Source organism: Porites lutea, chromosome 1 (genome assembly GCF_958299795.1).
Source record: "Porites lutea chromosome 1, jaPorLute2.1, whole genome shotgun sequence".
NCBI classification, from domain to species: Eukaryota; Metazoa; Cnidaria; class Anthozoa; order Scleractinia; family Poritidae; genus Porites; species Porites lutea.
The window spans coordinates 51,977,843-51,994,272 of record NC_133201.1 but is presented as its reverse complement, the minus strand read 5'-3'; the positions used below and the strand labels follow the sequence as shown (position 1 = coordinate 51,994,272).

At 39.5% G+C, this 16,430-nt stretch overlaps 1 protein-coding gene across 1 annotated transcript; it reads left to right on the top strand.

Moving 5' to 3' along the window:
* Window positions 1-24: 24 nt before the first annotated feature.
* LOC140921455 (dnaJ homolog subfamily C member 8-like) lies at window positions 25-12,469 on the top strand. The gene is made up of 9 exons (XM_073371458.1): window positions 25-165; window positions 1,904-2,005; window positions 2,974-3,030; window positions 3,407-3,473; window positions 4,171-4,265; window positions 5,090-5,161; window positions 5,991-6,082; window positions 7,890-7,965; window positions 11,921-12,469. The coding sequence occupies exons 1-9, from the start codon at window positions 100-102 to the stop codon at window positions 12,041-12,043; spliced, it is 750 nt and encodes a 249-aa protein (XP_073227559.1). The 5' UTR covers window positions 25-99; the 3' UTR covers window positions 12,044-12,469.
* The last annotated feature ends 3,961 nt before the right edge of the window (window positions 12,470-16,430 follow it).

The window sequence follows — 16,430 nt, the reverse complement described above, 5'->3', positions numbered from 1 at the left end:
GGATCTCGGTCAGGGAACTGAGACGAGACACCCGACCATTGAAGCGAGTCCATTGAGACTGTGTTGTATTTATACTGCGGTAACCCATCATAATTCAAGATGGCGGCGGCATCAAGCTCTTTAACCGATGAAGTCGACGAGTTATTTTCGCGGTTTATGTCCGAGGTACCAGCAATTTATTCTGTCTTACTTCATTTTAATAATTAGTGCTTTTTGTCGGACTTTTTTGGAACTTGCGTGCGTTCTGTAATAGCTTACGTAATGCGGCTTTTAAAATTTTCAAAAAGCTTATTAAAGCTAATTTGCAATCAGTTAGGCTGAAGCTTGCATGTTTTTTTTTTTGTAAAAGATTGATCACATGTATAAGCTAAGTTTCTTTTTAGAATCAGGGATCCGGAACTGTAATTGTTTTTTTTTGTTTTAAATCAGCGGTATGCCTGTGTAAAACAGCTTTCAGTGTTTTTAGTCTTCAAAGGAAGCTGTGCTGCCGGGAGTAATTAGGCTTATAATTAAATGAATACGTAAATTAAAATTCTCTGTTTTTTTAAAACGACCATAATGTAATGATGTAATGCCACACAATAAGGTTTTGATAATCAGAGATATGAGTTGTGTGAACCTCGCACTATTTGCACAGTCATGATACTTTAAGTGTTGTCCAGAACTTTTTTATAAGATTCTTTTAATGCACTCAGAATATCTAGCTAGCTATTTTGTACAATTCTTGTTTTCACGTAAATCCTTATATATAAATAGTTTTTAACAAAAAGAATGTAAGATCATTAGTTTTGATAACCTGCAAAACTTCTCATAGTTATTTACGTTGAGGGTACAAGATGTGCATCATGTATTGATAGCATCTTTCAAACGTAGCAAAGTGTAACATTTAAGTTTATGGGATTATTTATATCGAAATAGACCTTATTCCTAACTGGTGGCAAATGCGACTATAGTAACTGTAGACTACGAGTAATCCCCATTTTTCTCAGGGATAGATGAGTGACGGAAACGCGAATGCGTGTGAAAATCACTGCACATGAGAAAGGGGAGACGCGGCGGTGAGAGAGAAAAATGAGGGACTGCAGACAAAGCCCAAGCTTTTGACCTTATGCGTTGCTCTCACAACGCAAAACTCTTATTGGCTCTTCCATGCAAGTCTGTCAACATCTATCAAAAATGTGCCAGCCACTATCAACACTCGACATAATCACATTTACAGAACAAGAATAACTAGAGCAGAAATAATAACAGCACAGAACAAATAACTAGAGTTGCTCTTGTAGAAGCAACTAAGCAGAAAGCCAACCCGGCAACTGATGAGGTTCACACAGAGAATCGAAACCATGGTCTTGCCTGATCACAAAGTGGCAATAACAGAACAGTCGCAAGGCTGTTAAGCTTATCAGGGTGTAAAGGAAATCATTTTTACAGCTTGCCATTCGGGCAATCATGACCGAGTCACATCGCAATTCCCCATAGTTAATGTAGCTTCAGTTTAAGCTGCAGTCCGTTCTTTGAGATTTGGATCTGTAAATCACTATCCGTGAGAATTTAACATCCTGCTAAAAAGGCTAATGAGCTGGGCCGAGCATGACAAAACATTACAGGAAATACTTATTATCAAGTTCTTCGTGCAAAACAGCCTCGAAGAAAATTAGTTTATGGGTTTTCTTTTACTTGCAATAAATATCCCCCACAGTTTACCAATGACAAGAGCAATGACAGCTCAATGAGAGAAGGAATCCCATTGGATGCGCTTAATTGATGTGAAAGGGGATACGAACTTCACACTCCAAAATCAGTCGGCCGTGGAGGGTCAAAAGCTTGGGAATGATGAGTATATCGATAATTTACTCACGATAATATCAATAATTTGCTATTTCTTTCTTTTTCTGACATTTAGGTCAAAGAAATTGAGAAAAGGGATTCAGTGCTCACCGGTCCTCAGCAGATAGACAGACTTACAAGGCCTGGTTCGACTTACTTCAATCTTAATCCTTATGAGGTCAGAAAAACTGTAAAATCTGTCTTTTAAGGAGGGATAAAAATTCTTTAATTTATTTCCATGTTCCTATGATAAATCTGGGAGGGTAGAAGGATTGGAAGTGGAGTTACTCCTTGAAAATTTGATTGGGGATGTGTTATCTGCATCATAGAACATTAACCGCGATTTCAACCAACATGCATGACATATATTCCATTGCCCATTTCCAACCAAAGCCAAATTGGATACCCTTTTTCAGACGTCTGACAAGACTTCTGTAGTAAGCTACCCTGCCGTTTAAGGCCCCACAGTCTTCCTAGGTAAGTTGACTTACATGTATCTAGGAAGACTGAAGAGTCTCTGCACACTGGGTGGTAGCAAGCAGTAGGATGAATGATCCCAGTAACCAAAGAATTGCTTAGTAATTGCAGCAGTATTTGCAAGTCAGATCATTCTGAACTTGCGTTGCCAATCTTCAGCATCACCATCGTCCTTCTTTGTTTGCCCCCCCCCCCCCAGGGGGGGCACTTTATTTTTATGCCAAACTGCAGCCAAGAGGGAAAGAATTATTTTCCAAGTTGCAGCCTTGTCTTATTTAGTGGGCCTCCAATTAGTTAAAGATTTAATTCCACCATTGTTATTACCAGTCTTCCCTATTCTGCAAAGGATGTATTTCTGATATGTGTTTTGTGTTTATTTTATATATTTTACTTTACTAGAAGCCAGCATCATAAAATGTTGATCAAATTTAATTCACTGTCCATTCAGTTCAAATCTTGTGAGTCAATTCTGTAGTGGTCAATGCTAGCCTTCTTGGATAGCAAGGCAATTTTTTTTCAGGCCCAACAAATTTTTTTTTGGCTTGCCTCAGGAGCTGGGCTTTTTAAGCCCCTACCAACACACCTATCTGAATCCATTATAGTAGCATGTAAGTATATTTGACTTTACTTCTTGGATTGTTTCCTAAATTTACATAAATTTATTTTTAGGTTCTTCAAATGCCTCCTTTTGCTAAAGAAGAGGAAATAAAAAAGCAGTACCGAAAGGTCAGTCATTAACTTTTAGCACAATATTTTTCAATTTTGATAGTGAACCACATTGTGTGTTAGTTTAACACTCACACTCTTAGAACCACTCTCCTCTGATTAAGTACTGGTACCTACCCATATAAAGGCAAACAAGTTAATGAGAACCATCTCTTTGTTTTAAATTGTAAAGCTACCACAGGGAAATCCTTTTTCTTTTTCCACTACACAGTTATCAACATTTTTATCCATTTAGGCAGTGCCAGTTTGTCTTGCCTTCCATGTACGAACTACGTTATGCACTTTATTAGCAAGTTGTTCTTGTAGTTTAGTGTGGCATCCAGGTTGATATTCCTTTTTATTTCTCATTTAATCCTTTATGATCTTTGTAATACAGCTGTCATTTCTCGTTCATCCTGACAAGAACCCAGATAACAGAGAGAAAGCTCAAAAGGCATTTGAAGGTGAGCACAATCAAATCTAAGGCACAGTTATGATGCCCAACATTTCAAGATATCGTGTGAAGTAGGAGAAACACAAGGAGAGTAAATAAACAATGCAAAACAAGAAAACGCCTGCAGAAAATTCCCAGGGCTCCTGTCATAACTAATTAATATTCTGAGCAATTGGTCCCTGGATACATCAGGGGACATTACTGGAATAAGTCTCCTCGTGTGATATTACCAGTTGGACAAAACAACAGGGGACATGAAGTTTAACTCATCTGAATTTGACTAGCCTGGGACTAGGCTACGCACTGGGGGAAAAAGGAGAAAAAAATCGGCATGGGCAAAAAAAAAAGTGGCAAGCGAAGCGAGCCGAGCAGAAGTCTGGGAAGGGGAAAGGCTTGCGAATGGTCCACCGCCCTTTCCCTCTCCCCAGGCCACTGATATAATTTTCCTTTTGCTCTGGTTTTTGCTTTAATCCCCACCGCATAGCCGGGTCCCAGGCTAGAATTTGACTGTGACAAATTGGGAACAAGACCAAGTTTTTCAAGGTGTACCCCATTTGATGCAATATTAGATAACTGCGGCATGTTTGCAAGGGTATCTTGGTGTTAATTTTTATTTATCACCATGGTTTTTAAATAGTGTGTCATTACCTGGAAAAATAATGATTTTACACATGTGTTTATGTTAAACTACATGACTGTTCTTTTAGCTGTCAGCGAGGCCAACCAGACACTTCAAGACCCAGATAAAGTAAAAAAGATCAATGAGATCCTAGAAGAAGCAAGAGCAATGGTCAAGAAATCTGTGAGTTGTTAATTTTGGCAAATTAATTTTACTTCCAATAGGTCACTTTCTCAACTCGAGGGCGTCATTTTATAACAGAACTACGACCATAAACCTTTCGGCTTTTCCTTTCATGTTTAAATTTGGTAATCCTGCGGGCTTTAAATAACAAATTAAAAGCCTTTATTTGCACAAATAAAGAAAACCCAGAAGTGCTCTGGTTGTAGTAGATAAATGACGCCATCATGCAAATGGCCTGTTACATGTTCAACAGTTCTCTGAGAGACTTTTCTTTTCTCTGTTTGGTAATTAAACCAAAAGGCTAGCTCATTGACTGATTGCATGCTTCAGAGTTTATTCTTTTTCCAAGGCATAAATTACTTGAAAACCAGTGAAATGTCATTGCAAAGAAAGTTTGAGGACAAGTTTTAGATTTAATTTCATTAGAAGATTCTAGGGGACTTTCTCTCTTAAAACCGAAATGTTCAGGAGACCTTTTTTTAACAATAATCGCAATATTTTGGTAATAGAAAAGAAAAACAACCTCCGAAAATCGTAAGTATTGGTTAGCTAATGTAGTCGAAAAACTCCGAAGATCTTAGATGATGCGACGGTTAACGTGAAACTAAAATTTATACGCTTTCTGTAGACAATATTCACTTCTTCGAACAGTTATTTTACAGAAAAAAATTGTTTAGTGCTCCTGACTACTGCAAAGTGATTTTTGCAAACGCTGTTTTTTTTATTTATTTATTATTTATTTACTCCTTTTACATGAGTTGTGCCACAGTTTCAACAGGTGCAATACTTTAGCCCAGTTTTCTTGTTGCATTCCTCATTTTCAGCTCAAGGAGAAGAAGAAACAAGCAAAGAAAGAGGGAAAAGATAAAATAGAAGAAGAGGAAGATCCAGAAAAGGTATTGTACCAGGAAATTATGGCCAGAGAAAAACTATTAGTTGTGCTCATTATCATGTGTACTGCCATTCAAACACTCTAATAGGTGAAAAAATGTTTTGTAAAAAACTATATGAGGTCTGATGTTTCTTTTTCCTTGAACTGCTGGACAGTTAAATAACATTTTGAAGCGACTAATGCAATTTCAGCCTCTTTCTAGACATATTGGTGGAAAAATGCTTGAAGCAAAATTTTAACATGTAAAAGGTCATGGCAGTGAGTCCAAAGCGTGTTATGTTGACCTTGGGCATATGTTGTTTCTCTTTACGAGATTACCTTATTCTCCGGGTTCGTTTCGCGATTTACGATTTCGTGATTGATTTATAAATCGAACAGAGGATTTTATGCAATCTTTGATCCATCAGCATTCCTCTATTTAAAAGCTTAAGAAGTTCTTTATACAGCTGTATGTAATGTGTTTATCCCCAAGAACAAACCGAACAGCTCTTTCATTTACTTTTTCTAGTTTTTCAGCCGAACCTTTATTGCAGAAGTGACATATTATTCAAAATTACAAAGTTGCACATTACATTTAAACAGTCTACAAAATGAAATCTTAGGGTGGGTGGGTGGGAAGGTAAGTAATGGCGGACGCAGCAAAAGCAACTGCCCGCCTTTCGGTCACATGACCTGTATCCAGGCCCCAAGTGGAGTGTGAGAAAAACATTTCCCACTTATTTTGTTACGCTCAGCCAGTGGAAAATTACTCTTATCTACGTGTGATAAGTCAGAGTCTTCATAGTCGTCGTCGTCCTCTAATGTAAAGGCCTCTCTAATGTTTGATTTTGCAGTTATCCAAATTAGTCCACTCCACGACTGTTAAGCTTTTCGCTGATTACGAAATTAAAAGAAGAGCACAGGAAGAAAAGGACGCAGAATTGAGGTGAGCTGATCTGCGTGCTACACTGTTCGAGACTGCAGAAAAATGAAACTAAAACAACAAAACTGCAAAGAAAACAGGAATTTGATTTTTTTTCTTGGGCAGGGGAGGTTCAAGTCGCTTTTGTCTTCGCTGCTGTTGTCTCAGTGGAAAAAGAAAAATCTAGATGTCGTCGTAATCATAAAAGTTCCCGAAGAATAAACAAGCAAGCGCAAAAAAAGACGTGAAGACTGGGCAGAAGGGAGAGAACGATTAGGACTTGATGGCATGTCGTATTGACATGAGGATAAATCCAAATACCGTAAATCCTCTATTAAGCCCCCACCCCCCATCTCACATAAGACCCCTCCCTCTAATAAACCCCCCTTTTCAGTATAAAAAAATAATAAGCCCCCCCCCCCCCTCCCCACCCCTAATTATTCTTCACTAATAAGAGATACTGTATTAATCAATCACGACTGTAAAACTGCGTGTGGGTTGATCCGGGATGGTTTATTTACCAACTGGAAGTTCGGACTTGATGCTGATCCTCGGCTGCATGACCTCCGACTTTCTTGTAATTGAGCTTTTCCACTTTGTATTCTAGTTCTCTATAGAGAACTGATACCATCGTCTTTTCTAAATTAAATAAGCCCCCCTCTGATATTAGCCCCCCCTCTGTATTAACCCCACCTCCCTCAAATGGGCTTGAAATAAATAAGCCCCCGGCGGACTTGTGAGAGGCTTTACGGACGTATGTCAAAAGTAGGCATCATTTTAATGTCCACGTAAATAGAGGCTCTCTCCCGACGATAGCGCTCGCCGGTCTCCACTGACTGAGAACCCGAACCAGACAACCCGCTTTTTCACTATTTTGATAATAGTATAAATCTCAGGAAATTCCCCGAACACAGCTGTCGTCCCAAGCAGTAAACGTTTTGAGCCGAATCATTAGGTACCTTGTATTGCAATATACGTAACTGCGGTTCAGTCCTCACTGAGCCGGATTTCCTCCCCAGACTGAAAAGTTTTACATGTATATTCATCACGCAACATACTAAGTAGGAGGATAGGAAACAGCAGACTCAGTTAAAATTTCTAGCTTAACAGAAGTCTTCAGTGATACCCTTATCCCCCCTGCCCTTCCCGACGTTCTAGCAGAAGCTTTCTTAAGACAACCTCGTTCTTAGGGTTCTCACTAGATTTTCTCAAAGTCTTTCGCTTCTCGTTTCCGGTTCCGGTAGTTGCCCCCAGCGCGAACCTATGGCTCTCTCGCTCGCTTTTAATGCAGAAAACATAAAAAATCTACCGCTCGCGCTTCGCGCTCGTGAAAAAATTTGAGCTCGACTTCTAGGCAAGTCTAGGTTCTCTCTCTCTCTCGCTCCGTGGGACAGGTAAGAGAGAAACGAGGAGAAACCTAGGAACGAGGTTGCTTAACTGCAGCTTACGCGTGCATTCATTGGCGAATCTAAGAGCACTAATCATAGGTTGCCACAGGTCAGGAAATGGTCAGGAAAAATAAAATTTCTTCAACTTCAGGGAAAAGTCAGGGAATTTCACTTCGAGTCAGGGAAATTTAATTCATGTACTTTGCATCATCTGTTGCTTGTAACTTGCTGAAAGCATAAATAAATGGGTGGAGGGGATGGCTGTGAGGGGGGCCTTGGGTCCGTTATCAGGACTAATTTGTGAAATTTATTGTTAATTCAGTTGGTCAGGGAAATTTGACATTTGTCAGAAAAAAGTCAGGGAAAAATCACGGAATTTCAGAAACCTCTGGGTGTGACAACCATGATAATGAACAGTGAGTAGTTGATCTCTTTTTTTCCAGAAAACGACAACGTGAACAGGAGATAGCTGAAGAAGAGGCAGCAAAAAAGAAAAAAGAATGGGAAAAGGAATGGGAGGTGAGATTTTTCTTTAAATAATCCAGTTCAATCGCAAGGCTGGCACTGAGACTGTGGATCGAGTAAACGACAGTAGTAAAAGTGTTTTACTAACCGTTATATAAATAGAGCAATATTTTAAATCTTTATTTTTATTCGTTTTTTATCTATTTATTTCTTTATTTTTACTGCAGCCCATGATTCCTCACGCTTTATTAAATTATCAAAAATTGACGCGAGTGCGTAAAGAATCTAAGCGAAAGGACAACAGTTCTTTTGGTTTGTCCTTTGACAAAACGCGAAGGCGAAATAACAACAAATCTGTTACTTTGAGACTAGTTCCACTAGCTTTTGAAACCACGAATAAAAAAGCGATGCGGTAAGTCTACATACTTAACAGCTGGGAAGAGATCTTTCAGGTCATCCGTTCGTCTGATCTTTCAAGAAAATCCGGTTTCTTTATTGAAGGTATTGTGACTTGAACTTGTTTGTGGCTTCTTGTTCTTCGTCAACCCATAAAACGACCGGTGAACTCTGCAGTGCTCCCCAATCATTCCGTGTTTCAGTCGAATCCAGAATTCACAAACACGAATGTCCGCAATTTCCCTGGTACACAATAGTTTAGGGCATATTTTGCTTGCACAACAGGCAGAACTAGCACTACCACTCATAGCGCATTAAAATGTCAGCCGTCTCTTCGCCCCTCGCCCCACCCGTTTGGTGGTGGTGGTGGTGGTGGTGGGGCGGGGGAGCTAGGGGTTGGGGTGAAGAGACTACGCCCTTGCGAGGAATGAGCGCTTTCAACTTCCAGCGGTCTGTCAGGTCTGGCGGATGATTCAAACATGCCGTCAGATGCTGCAGCCATATTTTGGCCGCATGCAAAGCACAAGGCGTGTGAGATGTTGTATAAGCCCCAGCTGTAGCACGACCACGGAACAGATAATCTATATTGAGCTGCTAACATTCGCCCGGTTGACTGTGAAACCGTGTTAGGAGAAAAATGTAGATTTGGGTTATAAAGATATTTAATGGCGCGTGGACTACAAAATTATAAAAATAGGATTTCAACGTTTGGAATAAGTTTTTCGGATTTAAGCCTGTACAAACGTGATAACAGGGAATGTTTACTCTAATTGTATACTGGAACAGTGTACCCTAGGAATTTTCTGTATGCATATTTTATGTACCTTCGAAATTGCATTTCAAGAAATAATTATACAACTCAGTCACTGAACAACTGGTCCTTTCTCCTGTTCAAATACCAACCGTTCGTAATTTTTAGTTTTGACATTTTGAGAGATCCTGATCAAAGGAAACCCGAATTCTTTTAAACAGCTTTCTTTGTAAGTTTCCAAAATTCACTTGCTTGACTAACATTTAATTTTGAGTCATTTAGTTTAACATGTGAACTTTAAAGCTGAATTTATCCAAATTTGTTTTCAGTGTTCAGCTGAGTTTACTCAGCCTTTTTTCCATTTGTGTTGTGATGTTGTAATAAGTTGATCAGTTAGTATAGATGCACATGTATGTATTATTTACGTCCACGAGTTGAAGATTAAACTGTTGAAGTCCAAGCTTGGGTGCTGTCCTGTTTCCAGTTGTAGCAGATCTTAGTACCTTGGAATAGTGACGAGTTCCAGTTTTGCTAGCCAAGCGAGTTGCATCGTTAGTTTTCCCCCTTGTTGTTCACACGCCGAAGTCGCTCGAATTCCCTTTACGCTTATTTTCCCCGATTTGTGCTTGGAAGAGCGAAACCTATCGTCACAACGATATAACTCTAAGGGGGGTGTTTTACAGTAAACACTCGCGTATAAGAACCTACATTTTTTGAGGTCTGGCGAAAAAGGCCCTTTTATTATGCGGTAGTTATTGGCAATTAATGTTAGGTAGGTTCTTAATTGGCTTCTTAATTTCTGTGAAGGAAGGATATAGTTGTTGACTACGAGAAATATAAAGAAACTTTAGTTTGGTCCTTAAATATATAGCATTAATTCACAACTGTACTTGCAAACCTCCTTTATGCAAAGTCCATGAAAACAATTACAATCTGTACTTTTTATAAACTTGTGGTGTTTTTGTTGTAGGAATTACAATTAATACTTCTATTGTAATTACGGTTTGGTACAGAATTTTCTTGGTTAACTCCTTGGTTAACATTTTTATCATAATGTACCTGTAACCCACATATGAGAACCTGCTTGATTTTGCATGGGTAAATTGGTTTTTATATTTTTTGGTATTAAAGTGCCAAATTTCTGCTAGCGGGTTCTTAAACCACTAAGTTCTTATTAGCGGGTGTTTACTGTATTGGTTCATTTCCATATATTTTACTATAAATGGGGAAGATGGATGTCGTTTGGATCATGTAGAGAATCGCTATATAGGCGGTTTCCTTTTTGTAAACTAGGTGCTTTTCGCACTACCGCAAAAATATGGCATGAGCTTGTACCTCTCCCTGAAACTAAGTGCGCCTTAGCCTTTTACAAACCTTTAAGTAGGAAAGGTGGGTCTTTTGTAAGCAGTGGGGAGTAAGCTCTGGATTGGGTGGTAGGGATACAAGGGGCACCCAGTCCCCACCCGCGAGAGTAGAATAGCGCGCATTGGTTAGACCCCTTTTTGAGGAGAAATCTCATTAATTTGCGGAAGAATACATTAACGCCGATGACGTCACAGCCGGTTGCCTTTATGTCATGAATAAATTACGGGGAACTTTGTTAAGAAAGATGATGTGTTACTTTTGAGGTGTGTTAACCGGTTTGACAGGTTAAAGATGGGTGACGTCATAGCCTTTTGCTTTTATTTCATTAATAAATTACTGTGAAATAAGATGATGTAAGACAGGATTAAGGGGACAGAGAAGGCATTCCCCATATACACCCTATTCCATAGGTAATTCGTCTCGAGTTATTTTTAAGACCACAGATCCCAACGGGGATTGGACAACAGCCAATCACATAGCGCGAATGTGTTCCGCGTGGATGACCCACGCTCAAAGCCACTCTTCCTTCACGAATTGAGGCAGAAAAAAATGGCGGAAGATGCGGAGCGCGATATTGCTATTCGTTTTGTCGACGAAAACGAGAGATTTCTGCTAAAGCTGTGTCAGCGAAACGAAAATTAAAAAAGAATCGCCCTTCCTCTCTTGCATAGAGCTAACAGTACAGCAGGGAAATCCTTAACACACTGAATATTCTCTCAGGATCATTTATAATTTACAGTTTGAAGAGAGCAATTTCTGGTTTGATATTTATTCTTTCATTAGTCTTTTATTATTCAACAAAAATAACACTTGGCGTCCTATAATAATAATAATGACAATTTAAAAACTTCTAGAGCGCTATTTACATTCACTGATCAACAGCGCTTAACAACTTAAAAAACTACAATAAAATTCAAATTTGTAGAACTAATTACATGTACATGAATATTACTTGCTACTTGCTTTATTGTACAAACGACCGGTTTCAATAGACCGGCGAATTTTCTCATTTTGTTAAAGCACTGAGGTTACGATAACTTCGAGTTAAACTGATTTCACAGGTTGTCAAAGAGTCGAGCGATTCCCTTTTACCAGGTGTGCGCCGACTCATTTCGCTTCAATATTCAGAAATGCTCTCGACCTCTATACGCTTTCATTGCCCTTCGCCCGTCATGTTTTGTACGGCGTTTAGTCATGCGAAACCTCCACGAAACATCCACGCAGCGCGCGAGGTAACTTTATCCCGATTCTAAAAATAACTCGAGACGAATTACCTATGGAATAGGGTGTATATGGGGGATGCCTTCTCTGTCCCCTTTATCCTCTCTTGGATGATGTTATGTGATATTTTAAGGTGGTTTAACAGGTGTTCCCTATAATACTCCCGAGTCAGTCAAGAACTTGCTCGCAAGGTGCTCATAGGTGCCCGCCACTGACTTTTGAACCCTGTTTAACTGGGAGGCACTGATGTTTTTGTTTTTGTTTTTTAATCAAAAGGAGAGTCGAACCAACCGTGTCGATAGCTGGCGATCGTTCCAAGCAGGAGGGAAAAAGAAGAAAAAAGAAAAGAAAGGTCGCACGGCATTTAAACCGCCTGCTCTTAGGCCGGAGAAACGCTAATGAGACCTGCCAGTTACCGTACCTGTCACGACACTGTGTGGTCACCACTGCCCTGGCTGCGCGTGACAAAGTGAAACTGTACTGGAATGATCATTTTCTATCGCGGCGTGACATGTCCTAAGCATCGCGTGACGACTCTAGAAAACCTGGCCGCTGAGAACGGAAACATCGGAGGAGATTTTCTATTCGAAATGTATATATTTCTTTTTTATACCTCACAAAATCCAGATTATCTAATATGTGGTTAAACTGTTAAATTCTTGAGTGACGGGCTTAATTCGTTGTTCTTATTTTTGTTCTTATTTGTTCTCTTTTGGTTACTCTACACTTGTCTTAGAAATGTTCACCAAGTATGTACTGTGAAATAAACGAGCAGACTTGCAACGTGGAAAATATTTACGTCATGTGGGCTCTTTCAAAGCGTAATTACCTTTCCTTCGTGCGTTTGTCTAACCTATCAATTACATAACTTTAGAGTAACAGTCTGAAACAAAACCAGTTGGTTTTATCAACTGGGTTGTAAGGAGATACAAAACTGCTAACGTTTCAAGCTCTAGCCTGAAGTGTCTCGTTTTGTGTGAGGAGCAATGAATTGGTCATAAGATTTCGTCTGAGACTGGGTCAGTCGATTTCTACTGGAGCGGCGAAAAAACTCTTGAGCACCCCTCAACGTTTGAACAGTTAGCCAATATCTATTAACACTTCTGGAAAGAGCGCCTTAAAATAATTAAACTTGCCAAGTTGCAAAGTGATAGAGCTTAAGACCTCTGAAACGGGCGAAGATTTAGCCACTGCGCAAAGCAGTGGAGAATTTGTGACTCAGATGAATATTTTTCTCACTTTTCAAACAATTACTCTCAAACTTGGAAACTTGACTTATTTTAAGGTGCCCCACTGGTTTCATGTCAAAAGTCAAAAAAAGAAGGGTCCATTTTATTGGATCCCTGTAAAGTGAGATTTCATGTTACCCTCTATAATTTCTGTTTCTATAGACAAGTTGAAGGCACCGGATGCACAAGTAACTTTTTATTCAGCAATACTATGAAATCTCAAAAGTAGGTTGAGTTTGATCGTCCGGGTGAACGTAGTCCTGAATAGGACTATTTTTGTTGACGGTGACTGACGTTTCGACAACCTGTGCGGTAGTCATCTTCAGAGTCAAAGTGAGTTGAATCACGTCAGTTGATGGTATTATACTAGGGTTATTGATCTGATTGGTCAATTATGGCGCGATGTTATTGGTCGTCTGTCAGTTAAGCCGTGATGTTGTTGGCTATGAAGACTCGTAATCAGTAATTGGTGCGTTTCGATCCGTCTATTGTCACAGTTAAACAATGGTCTATTGTTAGTCAAATTGTCAGTTCTCTAGTCGTTCTCTCGTAGTTAGTTTTGCTTGATCTCGTCAGTAAGTCGTTTGTACGGCGCTGGTAACTGTTGGCTACGATCCAGTGGCGTTTGTTCTAAGTTAGTAAACCAGCTTTCTAAAGTAAGACGTTGATAGTAGTCTGTAGAATACGTTGTACATGTCGCAGAGTCCCGGTCAATTTGATGTTTTGCCTGTAAATGGTGCTCAGCAATGTGATTGTTGAGGTCACCATTCCTCGTCGCTCGTTTGTGTTCGGTCAGTCGCGTACGAAGACTGGTCTAGTAATCGGTCGGTATCGATCGGTTTTCTGTAAATAGTCGTTTTTAGTTTGTTGTTGTCGCGAGTGACCAAGCAGTCTAGAAAAGGTATCTCACCATTTTCTTCGATCTCCTTGGTGAACTGTATGTCCGCGTTCTGTCTGTTAAGGTGTTCGTGAAAATCGTCGATTCCGTCTTTGTGTACAGCGGTGAATGTGTCGTCAACGTAACGTAACCAAAGAGGTACAGTTCGCGTGTAGGTAGCTAGGGCTTGTTCCTCGATGTTTTGCATGTCAATTTCTGCTACAACAATAGAAATTGGAGAGCCTATAGCTGTACCGTGTAACTGTTTGTAGTGTTTGCCGTTGTACTGAAAGTACGTCGAAGTCAAACAGTGGTTGAGTAGGTCCATAATGTCGTCTGTAGGTAGTGGTAGTTCAACAGTAGAGTTCTTAATAGCGTTCTCAGTACAGTCTAGAACCAGTTGAAATGGAATACTTGTGAACAGTGATTTCACGTCAAAGGACACTAGTTTGTGGTTGTCCGGTTGTCCGCAAAAAAAATCAGCAAAATTTTTTACTAGAAGCGATTTTCTTTGAACAGTAGGGTCCTTTTAAGAGCTAATTTCTCAAGAAATATTTACCATCAATTAAATCGGAATATTTCGTACTATTGCCGAATGATATCTGTTGTTCTTTGCAAAGTTTCGCAGCCATCGCGTTAAAAACGAAGAAGTTATGACTGAAAATTTGCCACAGCTAAATGCTCCAGTATTAATTACGGAGCCACCTTAAACACTAAAATATACAATAATTCATCATATGAAAACTGTAAAAGTTTAGAATCGATTAGAACAACAAAACAACAGGCAGCAGTTACTATAAGTCCAAATTTCAGTCAAACTTAAGCAATCGAATTTTGTTGTTCGCTTCATTGGTACCTGCTTTAATTCTAATGTCATTTTCTAGCTCGTTCCACTTTAGGCAATGAAAGGATATAATCACGTCGAAGATTCCCGTGGGGGGCACTTGGGTATTTTTTGGGTGGGTATGTGCCGCCCGGGATTCCAAATTGGCACCCCGTTCTAAAAACAAATTCCCCTTAAATTGATACCCCGTTCTAGGATTCGCCCTAAAAATGATACCCCGTTCTAGAAATGGGCCAATTTTTTATACTCCGTTCTAGACAGTTTGTAAATTGAAATAGCCCTGTTTTTTTTTTTTAAAGATATATCATTATTTGTTCGACTTATACATCAAATAAATGCTTCTTCATAATCAGCAACAATTTTTAGCAGAAGATAAAGCCGTGATCCACAATTTTTTATACCCCGTTCAAAAAAACGCCTCTGAAATGGATACCCCGTTCTAAACCAGGAGCTTCAAAATCAGGACCCCGTTGGGCGGCACATACCCGTATAGGTAATGTATGGGAGTACCCCCCCCCCCCTCCCCTCCCCCCGAGGCGAAGATTATACTTGGATGAGCGTAAGGTTAATTGCACGTGGAGGTTTTTCCGATATACTATTGTTTATTGTCAATCCCGGTAGTCTTGGATTCTTCGAGTTTCCATGGATGGGAGTCTTATTCTTTCCAAGAGATCTTGATAAGATGCACTTTTTTCTTTGAAGATGTACCTCAAAACCCTTAAGTTGACTTTCTCGATTTTAACAGTGTTCCTTTTTCCGCAATGGTGCCAGACTTGGTTGCAATAGTTAAAATACGGCAGTATAAATGCGCGATAAAGCGATTCCTTGGTTTTAAGTGACAAAATGTTCTTCAATCTGTTCAGGGCATTTATCTGAGCACTTACTTTGCGACAAATACTTGAAATGTGATCGTCAAATGTTAACTCGTTATCAAGGACAACCACCAGAAGACAAGTCTTTTCTGTGGTTTTAATGTCAATATCAGCTAATTTAAAGTTCAATTTGTCTTTCCGTTTTTCCAAGTACCATAGCCTGATATTTATCTGGGTTAGGTTTCATGCCATTTTGAATAAACCATAAAGTAGCGTTCTCAAGATCGATGTTAAGGTTGTTTTGAACATCATGAGCATAGTTGACAATTCTACAATGTTTAATTGCGTGTGCCAGGTCATTCATGAATATGTTGAGTAAGGTAGGTCCTAAAATAGAGCCCTGTGGAACCCCCTCTTGACAATTCTTGCCATGTGGAGAAAGCATCACTAAGCTTTACTCTTTGATAAGGAGAGGAGAGATAGCGACGCATTAAAGGTAACGCATGATCACTGAGGCCATAGAATTTTAGTTTCTCCAAAATAAGACCGTGTGAAAGACAGTCAAAAGCCTTGCTCCAATCAATGGCAATCATGCCGATGATATTGTGTTTGTCAAGATCTTCCTTCCATTGTTCAGTAAGGGAGACTGAAGTGCTGTAGGACAACCGTGATATTTTCTGTACCCGAACAAGTACTTATGAAATATATTTTCAGAGTGGTCAGCCAGTTGTTGATGTAGGACATGTTCAAAGATCTTGGAGAACGCTGAAAGAACTGTAACAGGTCTATAATTCACTTTCTCTAGCTGCAAGTCCTTTTTGAAATGGGGCACAATCTCGCCTCGTTTCCAGGAATTGGGGACCTCTTTAGAGCTAATAATAGTGGTAATTAAATGGCTTAAAGGCTGTATTATCGACGGAATAGACGCCTTCAGAGCACGTGGAGGTATGTGATCATGAACTCTTGCTTTGTTTGCTTTTATTTTCTCTAGGGCAGATTTAACCAGCTCATGATTAGTTTAGCT

Coding starts and splice junctions, on each gene's coding strand:
- LOC140921455 (XM_073371458.1), top strand. CDS start 100: ATGGCGGCGGCATCAAGCTCTTTAACCGATGAAGTCGACGAGTTATTT. Junction 2,006..2,973: donor TCAATCTTAATCCTTATGAG/GTCAGAAAAACT, acceptor ATTTATTTTTAG/GTTCTTCAAATGCCTCCTTT. Junction 6,083..7,889: donor GAAAAGGACGCAGAATTGAG/GTGAGCTGATCT, acceptor CTTTTTTTCCAG/AAAACGACAACGTGAACAGG.